Source organism: Fukomys damarensis, unplaced genomic scaffold, assembly GCF_012274545.1.
Source record: "Fukomys damarensis isolate Sample0158 unplaced genomic scaffold, DMR_v1.0_HiC HiC_scaffold_21, whole genome shotgun sequence".
In the NCBI taxonomy this organism is placed as follows: Eukaryota; Metazoa; Chordata; class Mammalia; order Rodentia; family Bathyergidae; genus Fukomys; species Fukomys damarensis.
The window spans coordinates 31,194,690-31,222,560 of NW_022900933.1; the positions used below are offsets into that span (position 1 = coordinate 31,194,690).

The 27,871-nt window shown below is 38.0% G+C and overlaps 1 protein-coding gene across 1 annotated transcript in view; it reads right to left on the reverse strand.

Annotated features, from left to right (window-relative positions):
* The window catches only part of Catsperb (cation channel sperm associated auxiliary subunit beta), a 100,332-nt gene that overhangs the window by 4,056 nt on the left and 68,405 nt on the right, over positions 1-27,871 (reverse strand). Inside the window, exons 16-24 of the mRNA XM_010616311.1 lie at positions 26,846-26,979; positions 24,515-24,672; positions 20,740-20,930; positions 17,511-17,843; positions 16,309-16,380; positions 8,073-8,212; positions 5,835-6,032; positions 4,963-5,073; positions 462-572 (exon numbers count right to left, since the gene is read on the reverse strand). Of these exons, the coding sequence (XP_010614613.1) occupies positions 462-572; positions 4,963-5,073; positions 5,835-6,032; positions 8,073-8,212; positions 16,309-16,380; positions 17,511-17,843; positions 20,740-20,930; positions 24,515-24,672; positions 26,846-26,979 (1,448 nt within the window). The remainder of the gene's footprint in view (positions 1-461; positions 573-4,962; positions 5,074-5,834; positions 6,033-8,072; positions 8,213-16,308; positions 16,381-17,510; positions 17,844-20,739; positions 20,931-24,514; positions 24,673-26,845; positions 26,980-27,871) is intronic.

The window sequence follows — 27,871 nt, forward strand, 5'->3', positions numbered from 1 at the left end:
GATACTGTGGTGACAAAGAAATACTATTTTAATTCAGCAAGGGTTTCACTACAACTCTTCATTCAGTTAGGGTTTCACTTAAAACCCTAATTTACTGAAGGCCATGTGATTCAGGCTAGACTTGAACTCGCTGTGTAGCCCAGGCTGGCCTTGAACTCACAGTAATCCTCCTACATCAGCCTCCCAAGTGCTGGGATTACAGGTTGCACCAACACACCTGTATCTTTGTAAAGATCCCATGAAATATGCACAAGGCAATGCACGTATTTTAATTATATTTTACTGGTGAATTTAGTGCACTCATCTAGGTACATTTAAATCCAGATCTTTTTAGCTCTGTGTTACATTTAGTCCTATGTCACATGAAGCTTTTCATGTTTAATCAAAAAGCACATTGCCAAATTAGAGGACTTTTATTAATATGAAAGTACTCTGAATTCAGATAATTCAGAAAATCTTACTTTTTCTTTGCAGTCTGAGAAAGCAACAGCATGTGACAGTTTCTGCTCATTGGTGCAATCACACCCTTCTCGAGTAGAAGCATTAGCACATTGTTTGTATTTTCCAGCTTCCTGCAAACAGAAGTAACACAGGTTGACTTTTTTTGTGTGTTGCATTGTGCAATCACCCTTCTCGAGTAGAAGCATTAGCACATTGTTTGTATTTTCCAGCTTCCTGCAAACAGAAGTAACACAGGTTGACTTTTTTTGTGTGTTGCAAGTTTATGCAAAATGAGTAAATGTTCAACACTAATTTTTTCCTTGAATTGATAAAATTTCTGAAAAGTTAAAAGGGAGGGATTCATTAATGGTACAATACCAGGGGCTGGAGTGCAGTACGGAGGTAGAACCCTTGCCTAGAATGGACAAGGCCCCCAGTTTGATTCCTAACATAGCAAAAAGTAATTAATATAAAATAAAAGTACAGAATTTCTGAGTTTTATTGATCTCCTTGCATGATAATTTGCCAGGTGACTGTAGGAGACGTCCCTGCCCAGGACTAGCGGGCTATGAGTGGCACGTGCTTCTTGCCTTCCCTAATTTAGCTATACTGTTTTGTATCAGGAGCCAGACCAAAGCCCTGCTCATGTCCGCTAGCAGAGTTGGCTTACTCCTTTGCTAATGGCTGTCACCAAGGCCTAAGTCCTGGTCAGTGAAGTGGCAAGGCCCTGCTAAGTTACGTGAAGCTGAGGCCAGCGTGACCCCAGTTATAATCCTTTCCCCTGAATTATTGTCTCTCTCTGACCTTATGGGTTACTTGCTAATTGCACCTGGTCCCAGTACCGGTAGTGCCGACTCCCTGACAGCCTTGCCTGGCACCATCATGCCAGGTGTTTGGCAGTAATTCATTAGATGTCTTCAAAGCATACGCTACTCCCTATTCCTTTCCACAGTTGTGTTAAATAAATACTGGATGTATTTGGGGGCCTTGTCTTTGCTGCCACCTGCAGCACAGACCAGGACCCAAGACTCAGCTTCTCCACTCTTAAGTCTTGTTTCTGTCTGTTCTTAACTTCACCTTGTGCTGTGGTGGCTCACAGGCCAGGACCCATGGTAGAGGTCCTGATAATGTCCCCTTCCCCACTCCCTACGGGTGACCTTAGTGTAGTTGTGTAGGATCTGTAAACCCTGTGTCATTCTGAACTTGGCATGTCAGGACCACCGAGCTCTCTGCCTCTCTTCAAAGGTATCAAAATGAAGCTGCAAAGGAGCTACCAGTTGTGATCTCTTTTAGCTTTATTTCTCTGTGTGCCTGATTCTGCTTGCTTGCTTCTTCAGAATTTCCTCAAATGTTTTGGCTCTAATAGAGCACCATCTATGTGTGTATGTAATATATGTATGTATCCATCCATCCACCTATCATCTATCATCTCTATTTATTGCTGGCACTGATGCATTTTATTTGTTTTATTTTTTAAATTTCTTTGGTACTGGGGATCGAACTTGGGTCCTTGCCCTTGCCAGGCAGGTGCCAGAACCTCTGAGCTAAAACCCTGCCTGATACATTTTATTTGAAAATACATTTAGCAATGTTTCCTGGCGAGACTGTTCAGGACAGAGTTTAGATGTTTGCTATCTTGAGGTGTATGGTGGTTGAGATTGAACACAGGGCATCATGCATGCTAAGCACAGCTCTACCACTGAGCTACACTCCAGCACCAGTGTAATCTTTTAAAAATTATGTTGGATGGCTCTTGATTTCTTTTGGGATCAAGTTCAAAACACTTTTGTTAGCCTAGGAGCCCTATAGCTTCAGGAACGACCCTCCCCACCAGCTGACTGCTCTTTCATGAGTTTTTCCAAGACATTGAGAAATGCCTATCTATCTCCACTCTTTGTGCCTAAGGTTTGCTCAGCCTGGAATATTCTTTTACTGAAATTACAAATCTATTTATTTATTTATTTAGGTACTGGGTATTGAACCAAGGGCCTTTGCACTGAGCTACATCCCCAGGTCTTTTTAAATTTTTTAAATTTTGAGACAGGATCTCACTAAGTTGCTAAACTACCCAGGCTGGGTTTAAACTTTCAATCCTCCTGCTTCAACCTCCTAGAGTACTGCAATTACAGGCGTGCACCACCTGGGCTGGCCTCAGCCTGGAACGTTGTCTGTCCTTTCCCCACTTCTATGCTGTCACCTTGTCCTCCTTTGTTGTTCAACCTCAATTCACCTTTCAGTCTTGATGCAAACACCTTTCTTCAGGGACTTTTCCTGACCCTCCTGGACTCTGTGAGGTATCCCTAATACACAGTCACATTGCTAGCTTTGGGTCTAGTCCTACTACTGGTTTGTCTGAAACTTTAGGGTAAATAGGATCAACTGTAGGGACTTTTTTGAAATACAGATTTTAGGACTGCACCACACAATTTCTGATTCACTATCACTATGCAATGAGATTGGAAAAGCTGCATTGTAAAAATATTTCCACCAAATTCTAGTTCAGGTTACCCAGTGCCATGTTGTTCAGAAACACTGCACTAGATGAAACTATTTCATTTGTATAACTTTATGTTTTATACCTATTCTTTCCTATTAGAGAAAAGCCCACAAAGACAGCGGATTTATTGTATTCAGTGCTGTTCCCAACAAATGAACGATCAATGCCTGATAACATTGGAAATGCTGAAATTAATATTTGCAAATGCAAAAAAGGTTCCTGGAAAAAAAATCCTTTTAGAAAGGTAAAAATTAGATATGTTTTCTATTCAACTACCAAGGAAATCCTGGGAGAAAAATAATGGAAAACTAAGAATTTGCATGTAAATACAGTAAAATCATGTTTTGATACAGAAGGTGACAAAACAGATTTTGTCTTTGAGAGAAAATGGAATCAAAGAAGAACTCCATATCACAGATGCTCATTTCTTGGAGCTGAGCTCTTTACCTTTAAATCCAAGAGCCAACAAGTATGTTAATCTCCAAATGTCATGTGTGTATCATTATGGTTTGTGTCTCTTCTTTTTTTTTTGGAGGTGCTGGGGGTTGAATTCAGGGCCTCACACATGTTAGGCAAGTGCTCTATCTCACTGAGCTATACCCCAACCCTGGTTCTATAAAATGTCCCCCAGAGGCCATGTGTTGCCGGACACCGTGGTGCATACCTGTGATCCCAGCTACTGAGAGGCTGAGGCAGGAGGATCCACAATTTTGAGGCCAGCCTGGGCAATTTAGCAAGATCCTGTCTCAAAATAAAAACAAAAAAGGCTAGGGACACAATTCAGGAGTAGAGCACTTGCCTAGCATGCATGGAGCCCTGGGTTTAATCCCAGTACCACAAAACAAAACACATGTGTTGAAGGCGTAGTCACCATCTTGTGTTGCTAAAGGGAGGTGTGGAATCCTTCGGAGAAGGGGCCTAATGGAAGGAAATTAGGTCATTAGGAATGTACCACTGTGGAGGATACTGGGAGCCCAGACTCTGCCCTCTCTGTCTTTGCTTCACTTCCACGGAGTGAGCAGATTTGCTCCATCATGCATTCCCTACCATGATGTTCTGCCTTGTCACAGGTGACCATGGGTTGAAACTTCTGAAACCAAGAGGCAAAGCAATCTGTCCTCCTTGTAAAGCTAGGTGTGGTGGCACATGTCTGTAATCCCAGCACTCCTGGTGGCTGAGGCAGGAGGATTGCAAGTTCAAGGCCAGTCTGGGCAATTTAACAAATTAGCAAGATCCTGTCTCAAAAATTTTTAAAAGGGGAAGGGGGTGCTGGGGAAGTAGTTCAGTATGAGGCTGTGGATTCAATCCCCAGTATGGCCAGAAAAAAATTTGATTGTCCCAGATATTTTCCACAGTAATGGAAAGCTGACTAAATACAACTGAGAAATGTGCATTATTAGTTTGTTCAACAATTTTTCAGCACTCTCTACATTTTGGCTAAAAAATGCTATCTAAAGCCAAGAGTAGTGGCACATGTCTATAATCTCAGCATTCTGGGAGGCTAAGGCAGGAAGATCATAAATTCAAGACCAGCCCAGGTAATTTAACAAGGTTCTTTAGAAAAAGGGCAGGGGAGCTGGGCGTGGTGGCTCATGCCTGTAATCCCAGCACTCAGTAGGCTAAGGCAGGAGGATTGCTGTGAGTTCAAGACCAGCCTGGGCTACCTAGTGAGTTCCAGGTCAGTCTCAACTACATAGTGAGACCCTGTCTCAAAAAACAAAACAAAATAAAACAAAACAAAAACCCCCAAAAGGGCTGGGGATATAGTTCAGTGTGAAGACCCTGAGTTCAGTCTCCAGTACCAAAAAGCAACCAAACAATGGTATCCAAGAGTAGCCCCTAAAGGAGAAGGGCTAAAGCAGGAGAAGAAATGGGTTGCAGTAGTGGTAACAATAATAATGATAATAATAATAGCAGTACCTTCTCATTTAATCCATATAGCTACACCTGTCTCTAATTTTATTAATTTCTTGAACATAAATAATAAATATAGTATCCTAGTTTATTTATAAAAAATTATTTACCTTTGACTTGTGAAATAGATTTCTTGGTATGGGCTCACTAGGATCTGCATGATAAAAGTTATCTGTGAGTGGAATAGCAATTCCCATAATAGATGGAGGCCTGTAGTTTACCTGCAAATGATTAAACAAAGAAAGTGTATGGTTCATTATTACTTACTTAGTCTGAAAATATCTTGATTTTCTAGGAAAACATTCAATGCCAAGATTTCACTTTTAGCTACATGTATTAAGGTACATTTCCCTTCTGTCAACACTCCTACTTTTTGTTTTATGGAATTTTGACAACCTCAACCAGTAGTAATATTACTTGGAACTTGTAAACAAGTGAAAACTAGTTTTAATACCTACAATAGCTATTATAAAATTCATGTAACAATGGCTGAGCATTTGATAAAAGAGACTTGATATAGACGAGCAATTATTCCATTTTAGTTGTTTTATGGAATAAATACATTATAAGTAGTAGATTAATTTTTTTAATAAATTTGCTGCCAAAGTGAGTACATGTAGTAGATTAAATTTTGTTTAATAAGTAGTTATAGATTCTGACAAGGCAAAAGTTAAAAGCATGATTTTGAAATGGGATCATTCCCATAAGTTACCTTAAGGCAAGTCATTCTCAGGGTAAATAGTGTAAATTATGAAAGCCCTACATTATTTAAAGGATAAAATGATATTAACAACGATGAGCCAAGTTACCAAGAAAAGTCATTATTTCAGAAAGTTTTCAGTGTAGAATTAAATAAAAATGAAATGAATATTTAGAAATGACTGTGAGATAGTTGTGCCCCTTAAAGCAATGCCCATCTGAGCACACAAAAAAGATTACGTCCCTGGCATTCTCAAACCAACGTATGTGCTTAAATTCTTACCGGCAAAGTTTTGATCTGATTAAAACCCTGACTGTCTTTGTGAACTCCACTAATCCAGTCTTCATATGGAATACGTTGGCTGGGAACGTGATGCATAGAAGTGAGATAGCTACAGCTGCTTTTCAAAGTTGGCACCAGTGTTGTCATAAAGCACTCAGTGGAAGCTCCCCAGATAATCAGTGCTAGAGAAGTGGAGCCCTGGATATTTCCAGACAAGTCAGTGTTAGTTAAACTAACTGTTACAGGTTAATTTACTATGTACTAATAGGAGGTACCCAGTACCTCAGAACGTATATTTGGAGATAAGATCTCTAAAGAGTTGATTGAGGTAAAATAAGCTAGGAACGGTGGTGAATGCTTATGATGGCATTCTGGGAGGTGGAGTCAGAGGGATCACGAGTGATACCATCTGGGACAACTCAGTGATTTAGCTAGACCCTGTCTCAAGAACAGAATGATAAACTTGATCGTAAAAATCTGTTTAGAATAAATTGTAACAGAAAACATCTTCTTTTCCAGGAAGAAATCTTATAATCTAATTGGTTTTGAGAAATAGACAAAGATTAAAAGATTTACATCTACTTCATGTATTTAAGACTTCATTCACTGATGAGCACCTGGTTATTTGCTTTGATGATAGGGAATAAAATATTTTCTATTGGTTCCATTTTGAAAAAAATTTTTTATTCAGCAGTCACTATATTTCATAGATAAGTTTTTGGTAGGAATTTATGCCTAGTAAATATATTTGATCCTTGAATAATATTAAACATTCAATGAAATTTAATACATTTTTATTTGACATTTTAAAGTATTTTTTACCTTTGAAATGATGAAATATTTGTAATTTTAGTGATATCATAGATTGTGGTGTATAGTTTTTCCTCTGCTTCCATATACCATACCCACTACAAATGATGTATTTTTATGTGCTCTGGCCAAACACATTGAACACAAGTTCAAGAGGAATCTTCTATGAATGAAAATATGGGGCTAATGGCACAAGTTAAGTAAGGTATAGTGAATCAAACAAAAATATCCCAAAAGATGGACATTTTTTGGTACAAGTGTCTTGATTTCAACTAGGGGAAGAGAATGGAATTGTAGGGGTTTTTGGTTAAAATTTAGATAAAATAATTATGTATATTGTGTGAATCTTGTTTGTATTTTGGGTCAAACCAGCTATTAAAACATTTTTTTTTTGGCAAAATTGAGAAAATATGGCTGGGAACAGGATTTTCATATGTATTTAAAAAATTTAGGGATGATGTGACATTGTGGTCATGTTAGAGAGTTAATAAAAATGTTTTTTACAGATGTTTATTAAAGTATGTAAGAGTGAAAAGATGTTGGCTATTCATTTTAAGCTGTATTAGAATATAAACAAAAAATAAATAAAAATGCACAAAAGTAGCATAATTTTGAGAACTGTTTAATTTGGGTGGTGGGCATATGGGAGCACTATTTTTGTCTATATCTGACAGTTTTCATGATAAAAGAGATTTAGGACATGTAGGGATATGTAGAAAAATATTGATTTAGGGGATTAAAAATATATTGTAGTTAAAACAATGAGGAAATTTCTAAAAGTGTATATGTAATTCTCTCCTAGCTTTAGGGAAATAACAAGAAAATATTGTGAGTTAATAGTTACCAAGCACTTTTTAGATGCTAGAATGTTTTCTTTTTGTAGTGCTGAGGATTAAATGCAGGGCTTCACATATGCAGGACAAGAGCTCTGGCACTGAGCTATTCCCCAGTGGGCCCAAAGATTGTTTTCAGTGCCCTACTTATATTGGTCACATATAATTCTTAAAACAACCATATAAGGTAGGTAAAATTACTATCATCCTCATGATAATAAGTCACAGTAAAGTAACTTTCTCAAGGCCATACAGACAGTACCAGAGTGAGACGTACCTAACTCAGGCAGTTTTCTCCAGACCTCACACTTGTTATCCTCTGTTTTGAACCTCTACCCCGCTTTTTTATTCTACTTTTTATTTTTATTTATTTATCTGTTATTCGTACTGGAGGTTGAACATGAACCTTGCGCTTGGAAGGCAGGTGGCGGAACCACTGAGCTAAATCCCCGGCCTCCACCTTTTAAAATTCTTAGTGTGGTAACAGTGCTTAGTCATGTTTGGTAGGTAGGATTAAGTGTAATTTTTATCTTTTTTCTTAGCTTTTACTCTAAACTTTTTATAATTAATAGACTTGTAGCTAAGGAAATCTTACTTGACGAAAAGATTTGCTTGCTACAGAAATCTTCATTAGATAACTATCAGCATCATCAAAAGAGCCTTCAGCTTTAACTTCCAACAATTCTGGGTTTCCAACTACTACTTTCAGTGTTGGAACTTGAAGTGTGTTGAGACCTATGGAAACAACATCAATAGTTGCATATTATTACACAATGACAAGTATAAGTACAATTTAATGACTGGCTAATCAGGATTTTAGAACATCTACAAAATCTGTTATGAAAGTGACGTAATGGCTGCAAATATAGTTAGCACTTTATATAATGGCGTCTTTAATACTTAGAAAAACTTAACCTCACAAATACTTTCTCAGAGAAACATTACCCTCCTCCACATTTCATTCCTCAGCCAGATTTTCAAATGTATATCAGGGTCATCTGGATAATACTGAATATGTTGGCTGCCAAGTAGGGACAATCAATCACCCATGCTTGTGGTAGCAGGGGAGAACTGCTACTCCTTTAAGTGACTATTAATGTTCCTTCAAAGTAATTGGTTTTTGGTTTCAGATAGGGCCCTCCAAAGAGAAAAGGAACCAGACAAATTGAGGCATCATGACGATTCACCCTTTTAAAGCTAATGTAGAGTAAACTTTGCTCATCATAACAAATTCTCTGTCCAGAGACATTCTTATCTGCCATTGTTTTTGTGAACAGGTGACATATGACTTCAAACAAAGCATGTTTCTTTATGAATATGTATAAATTTTCCCAATAGAAGCCCCTGCTTTCTTTGTTCAGGGAGTTGCTGTGTTGGGAACTATCCTTAGTGTGCTTCTGTCTTGAGGCATGTAATAAACTTTTCTTCACTCTTTTATTTTCAGCATGTGCTTATTGGCTTTGTACTCACTGAGATATGAACCCATTGTGTTGAACTGTAGTTACATTTAGTTGGTTAGCTTAGTAGAAAGCCTAGCAAATACATACTCAGTGTAAGGGGCTGCCAGTCAGTTGTTGTCAAGACAGAATTCTTAGACATTTCAAGCAAAATCCAGTGTTTCATCAGGCCATTGTCTGCCTGTCAATAGCCCACCTGTTTGCAACCTCACCATGCTGTGAATTTTATTGGAGATTTGAAATACCACATAGTCTGCCATCTTTATTAAGCAGTAAGCCAAAGTTGAAAATTAATAAATCATTTGCCTCTGATCTCATCTGAAGCTGTTTCCCTTAACCAAAGTCATTAGGCCAATGCTTCCTAACCTTTAACTGGGGGTTTTGTTAAAGCACAAATTTAACAGGTTAGGAATGGGGCCTGAGATTCTGTATTTCTAATAAATGCCCAGATGGCATTAATATGGCTGATACAGGGGCCACACTTTAAGTAGCATTAAGCTATTCTTTAGGAAGAGGCAACTGAACCTATTGTAGCACTTGGTAAAATTTAGCTGTCTCATACTTCTGACTTCTGGGAAGATAACACATTAATTTTGGTTTGTGACATTGAATTTTAGCATGGATGACTGTCTTTAAAAAACCTTTTTTTTCAGAAAACCACTTTTACTACCACCACCACACAGCCTATTTGTTCTGGATTATATACCAAATGGTCAGACTTTCTACAGAACATCTGTGCAAAATTTTTTTTCAAGTTTTGAGAGATGAAAATGACTACAAAATTAAGTATACAAATCAGTAGACATGAAAATATCTGTGTATGAGACTTTTATCCCATCTGCAGCTTTAATATATTTGAAAAGTAGAATTCATTAACTAGAACATATTGTTCTTTTATAGTCCTGTCAAGTTGAATGGAAGTGTATTTTACAACATTAACACCAGTATTAGTAATTTGATATTTAGAAAGCATTGTATTTTTAAATAAATTAAATCAATGCAATACCCATGCAAGCTAGAGTGCTAGCTCTTTGGTGGACAAGGACTTGACATCTGAACAAGAAATCTATAAAGTCTCAAACTTTAAATGTGTGATCTCTTTCACACTGCACCCATTCCTCATATTGAAGATGTGAAACCCAAATCAATTCTTTTTTTTTTTTCATTGAGTTTATTGGCATTTTTTAGGTATGGAGTACAGTTACATTCATCATTGGGATCTTATACCTTTACATGACAGATCTTGGTTCTCATTTTTTTCCCCGTACCCCTGTCCTCCCTTCCCCCCCTCCCCCCTTCCCTATTTACAAAGACTTTTTTTTTTTCTTTTCCTTTTTTTTTTTTTTTTTTTTTGGTACCGGAGATTGAATCTGGTTCCTTGCACTTGCGAGGCAGGCAACGAAACCACTGAGTGAAGTCCCCAGCACAAAGACTTTGTTTCCATTTTTTTTCTTTTCTCATATTTTTTCTTTTCCCTTATTCCTTTCCCCTACCCTTCCCACCAATCAGTTCTTCTTTGTGTGTGGGTTTGTGATTTTGCCATTTCATATTGAACATCTAGATTTCTAAATACTTTTTCCTGTTACTTCAATGTCTTGTATCTTACTCTCCTTGTTGCTGGGACAAAACAACTGAGATCATTATGTTAAAGGAGGAAAGGTTTATTTTAGCACACAGTTTGTAGAGGTTTAAATCCATAGTCAGCTGGCTTCAAAGCAGGTGGCATAGCAGAGGGGCATCACAGAAGAGAAACAGCTCATGGCCAGGGAGGCAGAAAAAAGCAGCAAGCCCGCCTTCCTTTCTTCCCTTTATACCCTATTTAGGCTACAAGCCTGTTAGTTAGTGACATTCACACCCAGGGTGGATCTTCCCCTTCCCCACACCCATAACAGTGTTAGACCCATGAGCGGACCAATCCAATTATCACACCCTTAATCCACATTCACACACCCTAGATCCAGCCACCTCCAAAAAGGCCCACCTATGAGCACAGGAAGCTTTGGGGAGGACATCTAGATACATATCAAAATGTCTTGTAACTTTCTGTATCAACTGAGCTACATCCAACTTCATCGTCACTCTCAGTATCATCAATGTCCTAAATTTGACATTTTGGTCCTTGTTTTCAAAATTCAAATTTCTCTCTCTCTCTCATTCATTAGTACATGTTTGCAGTACATGTTTACATCCCTTGTGTGGAGTTGGTACACATACATGACATATCTCAATTCTTTTTTTATCCCCTTTGCCTCCCTTCCCTCTCTACTCCATCACTTTATCCTTTTCCATTTCAGAAAAATCTATCTCCTTATATTCTATTATCTATCAGACACACGAGCTTAAATATCTCATGTTTTCTTTTATATGAAAAACCTTTTCTTTCTTGCCTTGCCTTGGCTTTACTCAAATGTTTATTCTAAAGATTTTTATATCTAGGGACCTGTGACATATGCCAGAAACTCTTAGAAGATTTAAAAAGACTGGAGATGTCACTTAGCAACTACCAATCAATCATACTATTATAGCACAAATTATATAACAACTATAAAAAGTTTTACTGTTATAAACAATTTTAGCCTAAAAGTCACCAGCATAATGAGATTTTTTTCTTTTTTTTAAGTTTTGTCTTTTGAAGGCCTGTACTCTTGGGAAACACAAATACATTTAATGTATTGTGAGGTTAGAAATAATAAGCATCATAGCTATATAGAAATATTTTTATATATTGCTTAGTTTTTATACTTAAGGCAGAATTTAAATTTATTTAACAGGTCTATAGGGTGTAATTGTACTGAATAACTGAACATCAGGCTGGGGATTTAGCTCAGTGGAGCTGCACCTGCCTCGCAAGGACAAGGTCCTGAGTTTGGTGCCTGGTACAAAAAAAAAAAAGAATTAACAAACATCTTTAGAGGTCTTATAAGTTTAGGAAACAGTGCTGCTGACCAAAAATAGACTTACAGTAATACTTTGGTTCATGAACACTTCTGTTTGCAAACAATTTGGTTTGCAAACAAAAGCATTTGGCAAAATTTTGCTCCCATTCACAAACTCCTAACTGGGTGACAAAGATGACCATAGCCATCTTCTCCACACAAACACAAATGCAGTCATCTTCCCCAAAATTGTAAAACAAATTAAATTTGTAAACTAAGGTACCACTGGTTTACCCATTATACAGGTGTATCTCATTTACACAATAACAAAATTCTTGTCTAATCAAAGCAAAAAGATGCAGATCAAGTTTTAAATAGCAGGACCAAAAAAGAGATGCAAATTTTTGATCGTTTTATGTCTAAGGTCTAGAGGAATATTGTATAAAAGAGAGAACATATTAGTTTCTTTTACTATAAACTTACTATAAACTTGACTTTAAAGTTTAAACTAACAGCATATCTTGCTTTTAGATGTATAGGCTATGTCATAAATTAAGATAATAGTTAATCATAAAGTGATTGTTGAAATCATTTTATAAGAAACAATCTTAAAACAAATTTTTTTCAAAAAGTCTAACAATGGAAAACACAAGAAATTATCTTCATACAATACAGAAACTTTGTTTTATCTTTTAAATTTAGTTTTGTAAATTTAACCAAGGTGATCTTAATATTTTAAGAAAACCTTATTGTTTTAGACATACAAAGCTTAATCTTTTAATTAAAATCAACTTAAATATATTATAATAATTAATAACATTTGTTAGGGTGTGTCATCATAAGACTCTGAGGAAAATAAACAACAACTGGAAAGTCTGCCATCAGTGGAGAAGATGGAACAAACTGGTTCAGGCAGCTGCTTTTTCAGCCACAGAACAGAGGGGAGTCTTGTTTAGCAGTTGTCCAAGTCTAAGGGGTTCTCACTTATTTATTTTATTTTAAATGACTCATGAGAAACAAATCATATATGTTATGGCTTGTATCTAAATGTCCCCCCCCCAAAGCCTCATGGGGTCATGAGTGGGGTTTTTCAGAGGGGGCTGGATCTAGAATGTGTGATGCTAGGATTGAAGGTGTGTGATTACTAAATGAGTCCATGATTGGTTTGGTATAGTTCTGGGTAGGATCAAGGTATCTTTCCCTGGTTATGAGTGCTACCCACTCTAAGGGCACGTAGCCTGGAGAAGATATAAAGGACAGAAAGAGGGTCACTGGTTATTTGTTGCTTGTAGCTTCCTGCCTTGCTGACTTCTGCCTGCCATGAACTGTTTCTCCTCTGTGATGCCCTTTTGCCATGCCAACCTACCTTGGAGCCAGCCAACTATGAACTGAAATCTTTACAAACTGTGAGCTAAATAAAACTTTTCCTCCTTTAACTTTAGATGTCAGGTATTTTTGCCTTAGCAATAGAAAAGTAATTAAGACCATATATTTTAACCTATGTATATGTTTTTTGTTTGCTTGTTTTTGGTGCTAGGGGTCAAATTCTGGACCTTGTGCTTATGAGGCAGGTGTGGCACCACTGAGCTAAGTCCCTATTTCCTATGTATATTATCTTTGACCAAGGGAAAACTCAATTTATAGGCAATTTATTTATTTATTTAGGCTTTTTGAAACAGAGACTTGCTATATAGTTCAGGCTGGCCTTGAACTCACTATGAAGCCCAGATTACCCTCAAACTCACTGTGGTGCTCCTTCCTTAGCCTCTCAAGTGCTGGGATTACAAGTATGTACCACCATGCCCAGCAGGCATTGTATTTGTAAAACCAAGTTTTGATATTATCTTGATTGGTTAACAACCTGGATAGAAAAATGCTGCCAACTTTAAAGATATCTTTACTCTTACCAATTGCACTATTAAGCTATGTGAATCAAAAAGCTTTCAGGCTAATATCATGAGTGTCTACTTATCCATAAGCAAACAAATAGAAATTTTGGAAGATAATGTATACCTGTGAAAAGTTAACATACAGAACTATACATACATATTGATGTAAATCATATATAATCATGTTACCAAACTTTAAGACTTTCATTTGTAAATCCCATGTAAATCTCAAGCCTATTAGCCACCATCTTATAATGTATTAAGTGAATCTGACTGTCCCCAAAAGTCTATGCAACCAGTTTTTTACTGAAAGCCTAAAAAGAGCCAGATGTTTACAAGAGCAAAAATAAAAGGAAAAATAAAATTTATATCAGCTCAAAAAGCTTTAGTGAAGCCGCTGTAATCACCTCAATCCATTCAAATGGACAAAGAAGAAATTTAGAACATACAAAACAATTACTTTTAAATCAGAGCATACTCTTACTGGCCAAGTTGAATTATAGTAATCTGTTATGGTTTTAGGGTTATAACTATAAATATACTAATTAGAACTTTTTAGGGGTTAACAATTAGTGCCTTTTAGTTGAATCATAATTGAGATATCTTGTAATAAGTTAACACCAATCAGAGTCAGAAGGGGAAGAGAGAGAAAGCAAGGACTGTTTAAAGAAGGCTTAGGCTGATGGTTATTTTAATTTTGGAATAGCTGTCACCACAGTGTCAGTACCTTGGGGCACTCTGTATTAGAATTACAGTGGCAAGCGGCTCACTTAACAGCTGTCCCTCTGTAATAGTTATTATGGTAAACTGCACTTTTGATAGGGGGCTCAGCCCATGGGGGAATTAACAGGAAAGCTCCTCCTGAGTCTCAGCATTTCTCCTCTGTAAGAGAGGCTGGGAGGAAAGGGTATCCATTTATACTCACTATTGCTCTCTCTTCTTTGCCTCTCCTTGCCCACAACAGGAGAGGGGACCCACATAATCAGCTGGTCAACATTAGTTGCACTATATGTCTACACCTTGTCCTGGGAGAGTTCACTGAGGGTCTGATCCTCACAGTGGATAGATAGGGTCTCCTAGGATTGACAGAAAGCCTTCATAAGGATATCTTTTAGCCCATCCTCCAGAAGAGAGGCACAGTAGTGCCATGTGGCTGTGTTAGGAAAAGTATTAAGAAGCTCTAAGAGCCCAACCCCTAGCAGAGTCAGCTAACCATGACAGGTCAAAAGGTCGCTTTAAACATTCCTGGAGGCAGGAACCAAGATAAACGTCTGGTGCGGAACAAACCCTACCCCTTTGAACAATCCATGGTCCCACTTCCCTGAAGTCCCCACCCTTTGTAACTGAATGTTCCCGTAATTGACCCCTTTCTCGGAATTCCCCCTACCCTATAGCTTGTGGTTTTTTCCTTTAAAAACTGTGTCTCTACCCTGCTTCGGGGCTCAACTCCTCTGCCCCTGCGAGGGTTATGAGCTGAGCCTCAGCACGCTGGAATAAAGACCTTTTGTGTTTTGCATCAAGAATCGTCTCTCCGGGGTGTTTATAGTGCATCTGGCGTCCCGGATTTAGAGTGGTGGGATTCCTCCCTGGGAGGATCTTACAGCTGTTGTCCAGAGAAGTAGCAGTCTCTCTCCCAGAATTTGAAGCAAGTAGTTAGTGAGTTCCAAAATTAGCCCCTACCTCTGAGCACAGGAGATGCCAGAGTAATGTGAGGCTGGCTAAAATGGCCTGAGGGTCTCTTTCTTAACTTTGACCTTGGTTCTAACAAATCTGTCTCAGGAAATCCAAGGGATTACTTGCCAGGCATTGACTTTATGAAAGGAGGGTGGGGGCTGGATACCAGGGACATCAGGGACTGGGGGATCCCAGAATGTGGGGTAGAATACCTAACCTGTTCCCAGCCTGGTAAATCTATCTAGAAATATCTGAAGAGGCGTCTGTCATGCTAGCAGAAAAAGAAAAGCCAAGACCCATGACTCAACCCCTTATAAGAGGAAGCTTATAAGAGTGCTCTGAGAGAGGGGTCTCAGGTCATCTGAAAGGTGATACCTGGAGTACACCAAGAGAATTCACCTCTCACCTCAGGCTACATGTGATAAGTCAAATGGCAGTTTCTTTGCTGAATACTCAGTTGGGCTGCTGGGATCTGGTTTCCGTGAGAGGACATTTGAGACCCACTGGGGAGTAGACCTCACCAGAATCTTGTAATTGTCACACTGACATTTACCAGTTTCTTGCATCCAGAGATTTGCCTTAGAAAGGAATCCACATTTTTTTCTTTTCCCTTATTACCCTTCCCCTAAATGTGAGATAATGAAAAGATGAAAATAAAGTGTTTGTAGATGGGGAGGGGAGGAGAGGGTGAAGGGAGGAAAGGGGTAAGGGGAAAAAATGAGAATCAAGACTTGTCATGTAGAGGTACAAGATCCCAACAATGAATGTAACTGTACTGTATCCCTAAAATGTACCAATAAACTCAATTAAAGCTGAAAAAAAAAAAAAAAAAGAAAGGAATCCAGCTCCCCTGCCTGGTCAACATTCCCATTGTCCAGGGAGATCAGCAGGGGATTAACAAAGAAAGTGAGGGCTGGTTGCTCCACCACTCTTACCTCTCCATAGAAAAGTGGGTCCCGCATCGGGTGCCAAAGATGTAGCCAATTTTCTGTTTCTGGGTGCTTGTCCTGAGAACAATGAAGAATGAAGCCAACAGGACAGCAGAGGGGAATGAACCAAGTACAGTTGATTAGAACGAACAAAGAAAAGTTCTCCCTACCTGAGGGGGACCACATGGGAGATTGCTGAGGAAGCACCCAAGTTCAGGGTTTATACAGTATATACTTTTGTTGGGCTATTTTGATGTGCAAAAATGAGACACTTGAAACAGGCTTTTGATGCCAGGAGGAGCAGAATTCCCCTTCCCCAAAGATTCCCACTGCATATCTCAGTTTACCCAGGTCCTGTCCTTTGAAACAATGGGTCATCATTTTTAGCTGGGTGGGCCTTTGATAGCAGGAGAACGAACACCTGTTTGTTCCTTGGCTTCCCTGACCTCTAGCTTTCTAGTGCACGAGGGGCACTTTCCCTTTGTCTTCTAATTTTTCCAGGCCTTATTGCAGTTTACTCAGGTCTCTATTTTATCTTTCGACTGTTTCTCTTACTCTTGGTCTCACTACTGTTATTAATAGCATGCCAACAATTATGGAAAACAAAGTTGAATACATATATAGAGATATCTATATATCTCTATATATGTGTATACTTTTTTTCTGGTACCAGGGATTGAACTCAGGATCTTGTGCTTGCAAGGCAGGCCACTGAGCTAAAGCCTCGGTCAGCCAAAGTTAAATATTAAATAGCATATTTTATATTCAAGAAACAAAATAATAATTGCTTTTGACTTTTCCCACATCTCACTTTTTTTTGTTGCTGAGACGAAATACCCAACACCAACAAGTTAAGGGAGGAAAGGTTTATTTAGCTCATAGTTTGTAGAGATTTCAGTCCATAATCAGCTGGCTCCAAGGCAGGGTGGCATGGCAGACAGGCATCACAGAGGAGAAACAGTCCATGGAGGGCAGACGGTAGGTAGCAAAGCAAGCAAGGGAAAACTATAGCTCTTTCTATCTCTTCTATCGTATCTAGGCTACTTAGAGCAGATAGCACTCACACCTTAACCCTAGTTCCCTTGATCCTAGCATCGCATCATGAATCAATTCCAGCCACACACTCTGGATCCAGCCATTTCTGAAACAGCACGAGGCTTTGGGGGACATCTAATCACAAGCCATAACACCAATGAAAACAAATTTACCTTTTTTATTAGGTATGACCTTAACTCCTAGAGTCTGAGAGCTTCCCAGATCAATGTATTTCACACCATTCAGGGTTGGTGAATCATCAAGTCGTTGAAGCAAATAATGACATGGTTTCGAGTATATATTCCATGTCCGTCCATTCCTTTGCCCAAAGTTGTACAAGAACCAGTCACCCTCTAAAAAGGTTACATTGTTGGGTGCTATTGCAGGCATGGTAGCAATAGCTAGTGCATTCTTATCATCTGAAATTTCTGTGATCAGGAAGCTGCTGTAACCAGGAATCACCACAGTTTTCTCTATATCTGTAGCTTGAAACAATGAATTAACAGCTGGAGATAAAACAGAAAATATTTGGTGTAAAAGCAAACTGATAATGTTCACTAAGCATACAGGTAGGTATAAACCATTTGAGTTTTTAAAATATGATCTTAGCTAGAGAACATGTTTGCCAGATTTCATATTTTAATTAAAATGTACCTTCAAGAAAGTTTGTCATGAATATATCACATGTAAACCTATACTTTAATGTTTACTATGAAATTAATAGATAAAAATATGAGCAGGAAAAATATAACTAAGCTAAGTAAAGGAAGTTATTTCTCCTTCTTCCCCTCTTCCAGTACTGCAAATTGAAAGCAGGACCTTCACACTGAGCTCTGTCCTCAAACCTCCACCTCTTTTAAAAATTTTGCAATTGTACCTTGCTAAATTGCCTGGGCTGGGTTTGAGCTAGGTATTCCTGTGTCAGCCTCTCAGAATGCTGAGATTACAGGCATGTGTACGCCACCATCCATGCCCAGCTAGGATGAATATTCTTTAAAGAGACATATACCTATCCCTTTCAGGCAGCAGAAATGTCATGTAGTTTATTTCCATGATAATAAATCATTTAACAAACAAATGATTGTATATGAGTATTTCTAGGTTTCCCCAGATTGTCTCATAAAATTTAGCATTAATCTGCTAAGTCCAAGTAACAGGAAAGAGAACAGTTACCACTATCACACATTCTCTACCCTTGAAAGAAGATATTTTAGTGAAACGTTGCAATTCCCCTTTCTATCTACCACATTTTTGTGGAAATGTATTCATTTCCTGTAGCCATAAAAGAACCAAGACCTCTCACAACATACTTGAGTCTAAGCCCTTTCAAATCACCATTTGAAATCACCAAAAAGATAAGAACAGACTTCAGAAACTTACCACACATGACCAAGGGAAGAAAGAAAATAAATAAGAATTTTCAACTAGGAAATCGATTTCTTTACTGTGGAATTGCTAAGAGACTTATTTATTGTAATTGCACAAGAGAAGGGTAATGTAGTCAGTGTTCCTCCAATGCCTACATTTGTGCCTATTACATAGAAGGTATTCAGTTTGTTGATTGGATGAATAATTGATTCTTCAAGAGCAGGAAGATTTATAAGAGGCTCTAGTGCAGGACATTAAAGGATATATTCATTTAAGGAATGGGAATGAGGAAATGATCTTGCCAAGGACAGAAGGAAGAAACAGGAAATCATCAGAGAAGATACCAACAAAACCAAAGAAAGGAGCCGGGGATTTAGCTCAGTGGCACTGTACCTGCTTCACAAGCACAAAGTCCTGAGTTTGATTACCAGAACTACAAAAAACAGCAACAACAATAAAAAGAAAACAAGAGAAACATTTTTTCAAGGAGAGAAACATTACCATTATCAACTGTTTTAATAGGTCATTAAACATGAAGACAAGACTATCCCCACTCTGAAAAAAATAGAAACAATCCAAAAAGAGCCTCATAATTCTCTTTATTGCACACACACACACACACACACACACACACACACACACTCTCTCTCTCTCTCTCTCTCATTTCAAACCATCCCCCCAATTTTTCCCTACATTTCCTCAAAAGGCCACATTGATCCTCTCCTCCCCTTTAGAAGGAAACTCTTTGAAAGTTACCTTTATTCACTGGCTTCAATTCTGCTGCTCTCACCAGCTTTTGAACCCATTCTAATTTGACTTGCCTATACTATCCCAGTCAACAGCTTTTATCAATTCACAATGACTTTCACAGGGGGTTCAATGGCCAGCTTTCATTTAAACTCACCTGATTGATTGGTGGCATATAATACAGGTGCACTCCTTCCTTTGTTTTTTCCTTTTTTCTTTTGAGACAGGGTCTCATTATGTTAGTAGCCAACGCTGGCCCTGAATTTGAGATGATCCTCCTGCTTCAATTTCCCAAATGCTGGGATTAAAGGTGTGCACAACCACACCCACTCCTTCCTTCCTGAAACACCTTCCTTACTTGGCTTTTGAGACACATTCTTGGTTCTTCTCTGTCTAGATCATCTACTTTCTTTTACCAGTAATACCTCCCCATCTCTCAGAGGCTCAGTGTCAGCATGCCTGGAGTTAGACTTCAGACCTCCTGCTTTCTGTTTTTCCAGTCATTTTTTGGGTCTTCTCACTGGGTATCATAGCACTATCATACACAAGCAATTTTCCTGAGCTCCAGACTTGTATTTCTAAATGCCCACTTTACCTCTACTTGGATGAGTAACATGCATTTTAAGTTTAATATGATTTCCCACTGGATTACTACAATAGCTTTCTAGCTGATTACTCTGCTTTTCTCCTTGCCCTCTCTGGTGCCCAGTCTATTCTAGCCAATGCAATCTTATTAAAACAATTGTGTCACTTTCTATACAAACCTCTATAATGACTTCTCATTTCCTCAGAGTGAGACCAAAATCCTTAATGTATACTAATTTTTGCTATGTATCCTTTGATACATACATAGGTGGTGTAACTATCCTTATACAAAGATAATCTTTTGAAATGGAAATTTCTCTATATAACAGTGATTTTAAATTAGTTTATTATGCAGGGCAAAATCTGCATGAACTTGCTATTTTCTTTTCTCAATTTTTTTCATTTTTAATTGACACATTAGTTCCTCTTTGTCTTACTTCTAAGCATTGTTAAGACAAAATAACCTCACAGGAGTAAATGATAGGCACTACAATTGATGATGTATTGATACAGTTATAGTTAGATTTTCTTATATTAGGAACAAATGAGTACTTAGGAAACTAAGCACATGTAAATTTTGGTAAGTTGACAATTAGAGTAAAATTTGAAATATATTGCTCTACAATGAACAGAGACAGTCGTCTCAAAAGGTATTTTTGAATTTTTTTAACCACTGGAGATGTATTATGTTTTAACACTTACTTTGTAAATCAAGAGTAAGTTTATAGAAAGGATTTCTAGTTTCTTTAATGACAAGAGAACTAGACAAAGAAGAACTTTCGTTTACTTCTTCTACTCCAAAAGGCTGTATCATTTCTGCAACAACTGAGGACAAAAATTCTTTAGGAGTTTCATGCTGTAGTATCTTTCTTATGTATGCTGTTCCAGTTTTGCTAAAAACAAACCACAAACATTAAGCAGTTTGAACATTACAGCGGCCTAAATGAGCAAGTTTGTGAACATACAACTCCCCATAAAATATACATCCATGACTATCAAATGAACATCTGGTTAACATTTTGTTCATACTTGTTAGTTGTCAATTAAATGACAATTACACGAAGGGAATACAATATTTTACCTCTAAACTAGCAAAGTTATTTATTTATTTGTAAAACTGGGAATTAATGCAGGGCCTTTGTACTGAGCTAGGACTGCACCCAGTCCTTTTTAAATTTTGAGACAGGGTCTTATCAAGTCATAAGATATCTGGAGTGGGTTCACATTTTTTACCTTCCTGCTTCAGGCTCCCAAGGTGCTAGGATTATTGGCATGTTCCACCATGCCTAGTGCTTTATTTATTTAGTGATGCTGGAGATGGAACCCAGGATCTCACACATAATAGGCAAGGGCACTACCACCGAGTCACATTCCTAGCCAATAAAGATTCTAAATGACAGGGTTCAGTAGTGGTGAGAATTAAGTGGAGATAACTTTACTATATTTAAAGTCACCCACTACTGATGAGATTGTAAATTAGGACAAGCTTCCTAGAAAGCAATCTGACATGTTAAAAGAGCTAACACCCTCCCCTCCAATTCCATTGGTTTACTAAACATATCTATCCTAAAGCAACACTTGAAACTTGAAGAAGGGGGAAGCTATCAACACAAGATCTTCATCATGGCATTTTAGCGAAAGTTAGAATTACAAAATACTAACAATAGAAAAAGGTAAATAAATGATACTACACTGTTTACTTAGAGATAATGCATCTATTAAAATGGCACTCAATTAAAGCTGAAAAAAAAATGGCACTCAGAGTTTTTACTACATAGGGAAAATGGTCACATAATGTTTAAAGAAAAGAGCAGGGCCGGGATTTAGCTCAGTGATTCCACTGCCTGCTTTGCAAGTGCAAGGTCCTGAGTTCAATCCCTGGTACCAAAAAAAAAAAAAAAAAAAAAAAAAAAGAAGAAGAGCAAGGTGAAAAAAATGTTCAAATGCATGGAAAAAAGACTGATCAGTAATTCATCAGTGTTAACAGTCATAACTTCAATTTTCTTATATATGTATAGCAAACGAACATTGATAACTCCTATATTAAAATAAAATTAAATGGGACCGGGGATTTAGCTCAGCGGTTCGGTGGCCTGCCTTGCAAGCGCAAGGACCCAAATTCAATCCCCGGTACCAAAACAAAACAAAAGAAAAAACCAAAATGAACGTGGGACACACACATTTCAAAGTTAATTTAATTTTCTTTCAAATGAAGTTTCATTCCTCCTAAAAAGGGGCCAGGATGAATACAACAGATCAAAATCAAAACCACAATGACAGCAAACCACTGAAACTCAATAATAAAGCCAAATAAGACAAACAAAAACCAACCCCAAGTCAATCAGATTTATTTGACTAGCCATTTCTATAAAGAAGATAGATGAGTGGTCAGTATGCATATGAAAAGATGCACAATGCCACTAATCACTAGGAAAATAAACCAGAATGACAAATAGATACCACCTTGTCTTAGTTACTTTTCTCATTTTGCTAACACAAAATACCCAACACCCAAAGTTAAAAGTTTATTTAGCTCGCAGTTTATAGAGGTTTCAGTCCCTGATCAGGTGTCTCCGAGGCAGGGTGGCAGAGTGGCCACAGTTCATGGTGGTGGAAGACAACAGAAGCTATAAGATACCTTAACATCACCTTTCTGCCTCTTTTATCTCATCCAGACTATAGGGATTAAGATTGGTGCCAAACCAATGACTCACAGGATTTAGTAATCACACAGTTTTAATCCTAGCATCACCTACTCTAGATAGATGAAAAACTTAAAAACTAAAATATTAAAGCTATTACAGTAGGGTAAGAGCAGTCCTATGATGAGAGTTATCGTTATGTATGCCTAAAATGTACCAATAAATGTTATGCTATAAAAAAATTAGGAAGGAGTTGCTGAATAAAATAATTAAAATAAAAGAGTAGTAAGACTGGCATTACCCATATCAAAGGACTCTAGGGGTCAGCATGAGGAGGACCTCTAACCCCTTTACCTGGTTGTTCTTATTTTCACTTTAGTGCTCAACAAAAAATTAGAATGAGGATGAAGAAAGAGAATAATGGCAGGAGATAGGTTCAGGCTGAGAGAACAGCGTGTCAAAATGGGATAGGAGACTAGGGTGTGGCAAAGCTGGCTGAAGAAGTGACCTGTTAATTACAAAGATCCCATAAAACGTTCACAACAGTTCCTGAAGCCCTGCATGTGGATTTCTCTCATTAACTCGAGCAGGTTTTCAATACAGTGGCCAAGACCTGCTGTCAGCCTGATGCGTAGGATCCCAGCACTACCTCTCAGGACTCTTGTATAGAAGTTCTTGCGGGTTTCCTCCAGAAACTATATAGCATTGTTGGCTATGGGACAAGATATATATTGACAGCTCAATTCACATACAGATTTCTACCTCATAGAAGAATAGGGTCCACTCATTTGGACAGAGTGATTGGTTCAGTATGTTCAGACTATTATAAGAAAATACCATAAAATGGGCAACCTAGAAACAACAGAAATGTTTTTCTTACAGTTGTGGGGGATGGGAAACCCAAGATCAAAGCCTCCTCAGATTTAGTGTCTGGTCAGGGGCCACAATCTGGTTTGTACATAGTGCTTTCTATATATGTCATCACATGGGGGGCCTAGGTAGCTCTCTGGGATCTCTTTTATAAGGGCTCTAATCTCATTTAGAGCTCTTATAGCCTAATCACTTTCCAAAGGCTACATCCTAATACCATAACCTTGGTGGTTAGGATTTCAGTATATGAAATTTGTGGAGACCCAGACATTCAGACCATATCAGTAAATTTATAGCAATAAACAATCTTTCCTTTTTATTGCTGTTGGATTTGGGAGTTTTAGAATTTAATTGTTCTTTAAAAAGAGAGTTTTTGAAAGCTGGGCAAGTTGGCAAATGCCTATAATTCCAGAACTCTGGGGAGTTGAGACAGATTTGCAAGTTGGGCCCAGCCTGGACAACTTTGCAAATTAGCAAGACCTTGTCTGGGCGGGAGGAGGGGAGTTTTACAAAAGGCTGGGGGAAAAAATTGAGCTTTTAGGCCTTAAAGGTAACTTTAAAGTCCTTTGGCTGTTGCCATCTTAGAAGTAAACATTTCTGAAAATTCTGTATACCCTACCATAGAGCATTTCATGAAAGATGGCTTCCACTATATTAGATGTGTTTGCTTCTAGGCCATAAAGCAACTGTCACATGAGTGAGTGAACACTGTGGATAAGAAGTATCCGGTGTATCCCGGGCCACATTTCTATAGCTTAGCTTGACAGTGCTGATATAAGAGGCACTACATTTCTAAAACTGAGGCATCATGCAAGACAAGAGACTTTGGAGTTTATAAATGTATTTGGCCTTGTGAGGTATCAAAGAAAGACTCTGTTGGACAAAGAAAATTATTCAAATAACTAGTCTCAAAATTTAGAATTTAAAAATCCATCTAAATAAATGCGAGGCAAATCACTAATTACCTGGAGTGTATCAGTTTTCCTAAATGCATATTATTGAACTTCTTGGTGTGTATAGTTTCCTGAGGTTCATTTGGAGGTACATATGCAAAGAAGATCATTTCATCAGGGGAGATATACTGCAGAGCAAGTGCAGCCTCAAAGCCCATATCAGGAGCCTGCTATTGGAGAAAATAAAATATTTCATTTAAATGATTTTTTACTTCAATTATGACAAAATTCAAATAACAGCTTTGTTTCCAGTTCACATCAAAACAATACTGTTTACTCATCAATTGGAGTAATATTTCACTGTAATCTGAATATGTATGTGTATGCAACAGAAAATAAAATTTTCTGTTGAAAAGGAAAAGAAATTCTGATGATTAAGGCTCAGTTAGTGATTTCTGTGTCTTTGGAGATGGTTGCAGTGGAAGAGTGTACAGAGACTAATTTTCATTGTGTGTGAGGAGTCAGGAGTTGCAGAATTGAGAATTGGGTTCTTACTTGGTGTTTTATTTAGGAAAGGGCCTAGGGCATAACTCTCCTCGCTTGAGGGCTGCTGCTCCCAGACTCTGGCAAAAGACGTTGCAAGTGAGAGTCCCTGCTGATGTAGTCCTTTCTCACATCTTCTGATTCACAGACTTTCCCTTGGAGTTAACATAGGTTCCTTTGGCCTAGATTTCTGACCTGTAGGTCTTCTCTTCTTCCTTTTTTCCCTGATACTGGTGACTGAATGTAGGATCATCCCCTGCCCTTTTTAATTTTTAAATTTTGAGACAGGGTCTCACTAAGTTCTAAATTGCCCAGGTTGGGCTGTGATTCTCTTTCCTTGGCTCAATTGGTAGCTCTTTTCAACACATCTTTCTTCAATCTTAAGCCTGTTCAATTTTGGGATCTTCTAGGGGTGAGAAAAGAAGTAGGTACCAACCTTAAAGGGAATGCTAGAATTGACCTTATTGCTAGGACACAAGGAGTAGGTGGTAGGCGGGACAGATCATTTCGTGGAATACTTATCAAATAGTGCCTCCAAGACTCATTTTCTGTTAGGCTTTTCCCCTCAGTCTCCGTATTTTTGGGACCTGCTGAGAAGGGGAGAGAACTGGAACTAAAACTGGTTTAATAGACAGGTCCTGGAGCCAGCTGCCTGGGATACATGCCTGATTCCAATAATGAACCAGTTGTGTAATTTTGAATATTATTCACCCTCTCTGTGCCTACTTTTCTCTTAGTAAAATGGGAATAAATAATAGTTATAAAGATCTTAAGAGCTTACAGCAGTGTCTTCCACATAACAAGAGCTAGTGATTATTTTTTCCAGAAAGGATGCATGCATAATTTAGAGGGTGGGAGTATACTGATTATGAATTTCTTAAACTTGTTCTGAGTATAAAACCCCCATATCTGATAGAGTTTTCATTGTAATAATTTAAACTTTCACATAAAGGAGTGAAGGTACGTCCTGCAAAATTGTGAAGGTAATGAAACATTGAGGTACTGTTTTTTTGGTTAGTTCTACCTTCTAGTTCACGTCATTCACTTTGTATATATGCAAAGCCACAGCCCCAGACTCAGATGAACCTGCAGGGAGGCATGGGGTGACATGTTGCTCTCACGTGGATGTCTCCACTCTCATTCTGTAAGTATATCAGACAGGGTATGTGAAAACACCATTCTCTCAAGTGCAGTCCTGGCCTGGTAATTGGAGTGATCTTTTAAAATGAGATTTACCTTTTGTTCTGTTTTTGTTAAGCTAGAAGGAAGGCTTAATTATACCCCAGTCAAAAGATTGATTACTTGCTGATATACTGATGAGTGTTTGTTTTCATGGCTGCATGTTCGCGATGAGTTCTTAGGCATATAGACATTTACAAATAGCATATTATACCTTAAAATTGTTATAAATATCTGTCTGTAGTGCACCTATGAGAGTCTAACAAATAAGATAATTCTTTTCTATGTTGGTATTAAGAAGAGAGGAAATTAAAGGACAGGGTTAACATGGAAGAAGGAGAGCCAGAACTTGTTTCGTCAAGGTTGACCTTCGGAAGCAGAGAATCAACACCCATCTGGGAGTAAGGGATCTAGTTTAGAAGATCTAGTAGTGTTTTGCTGTGAAGACATTTGCATGAAGACATCTGGTGTTAAATTGTAGCTATATAACTCTGTAATATAGTTGGGAGATTTTAGAAATGTTCCCTGGTATGTGGAGATTGTCCTTTAGTTAAATAGAGCAAAGTAAATTAATAAGAGTTTGTTCCAAGGAAAATACTTTATCACTATTCTGTGTGTAGAATGTGGAACATATTCTTATAACAAACAAGGGGAATTGTTTCAATACATTATGCCACTGACCTGTCCAAAAATTTTGGAATTTTCAGAGGATTCAAAGTGAGTTGGAGTCAGTTTATGTATGAATCCCAAGTGATCATAGTATAATGTAAAAATGCTATCGTTAACATTTCCAATTTCACTGTATGTCCCTAGTCCTATAAGGAAATAAACAGAAGTCTTATGTGATATAATACAAATTAAAATATAATAATATCATAACCTGTAAAACTTCTTATTTAAATAAGGGGTAGGAATAGGGCTCTAAGACTCTTAAATTAGCAAAAATACATGTTAGTCTGTGTTAAATCCATGCGAAGTCTTTTCCAGACTCCATTTGCTATAGAACCTGTTCACTGAAGTAGGTGACAGAAGGACAGAACAGAATAAGGGATGTTTAATTAAAGGATCTAGAGGAAAGAAGTTTAGTTTTTCTGGTAGTATTTTCTCTTCCTGAAACCAAAAAATCAGGTTCCTGAATTGAAGTAACTGATTTTTTGCTTAGTTCTACCTTTTAGCTCACATCATTCACTTTGCATATATGCAAATCGACACCCCCAGACTCAGATGAACCTGCAGGGAGGCATGCGGTGGCATATCACTCTCAACATGGATATCTCCACTCTCATTCTATAAGTATATCAGTGAGAAAACAGTAGAGCAGTGAGAAAACAATGGCAAGGGGGTTATCGGTAGATCAGGCCATTATGTTGACACAAACTGTGTGCCTCATGGTTCTCTCTCAGCAGCACGTTGCTGAGAAGTACGGTCAGTAACCTGGCAGTAGAGCAGCATTCACTTAGCCAATCAGATAGTGATCTAGAGGAAGAGTGCCTCTCTGGGAAGGAGCTAGCATGAAAGTTCTAGAGAGGAAAGGCTGATTTATGTACTCCACTCTACCCAGGCTCTCCTGTTCCTGACCCACAACCATAGGAGTGCCCTAGGATTCAGTTCTTGAGTTTCATCTCTCACTGTCTTTGGAGATCTAAGATTTAAAATCTATGAGAATGACTCCAAAAATTAAGTCTGTCGTCTAGTTCGTTTTCTTTT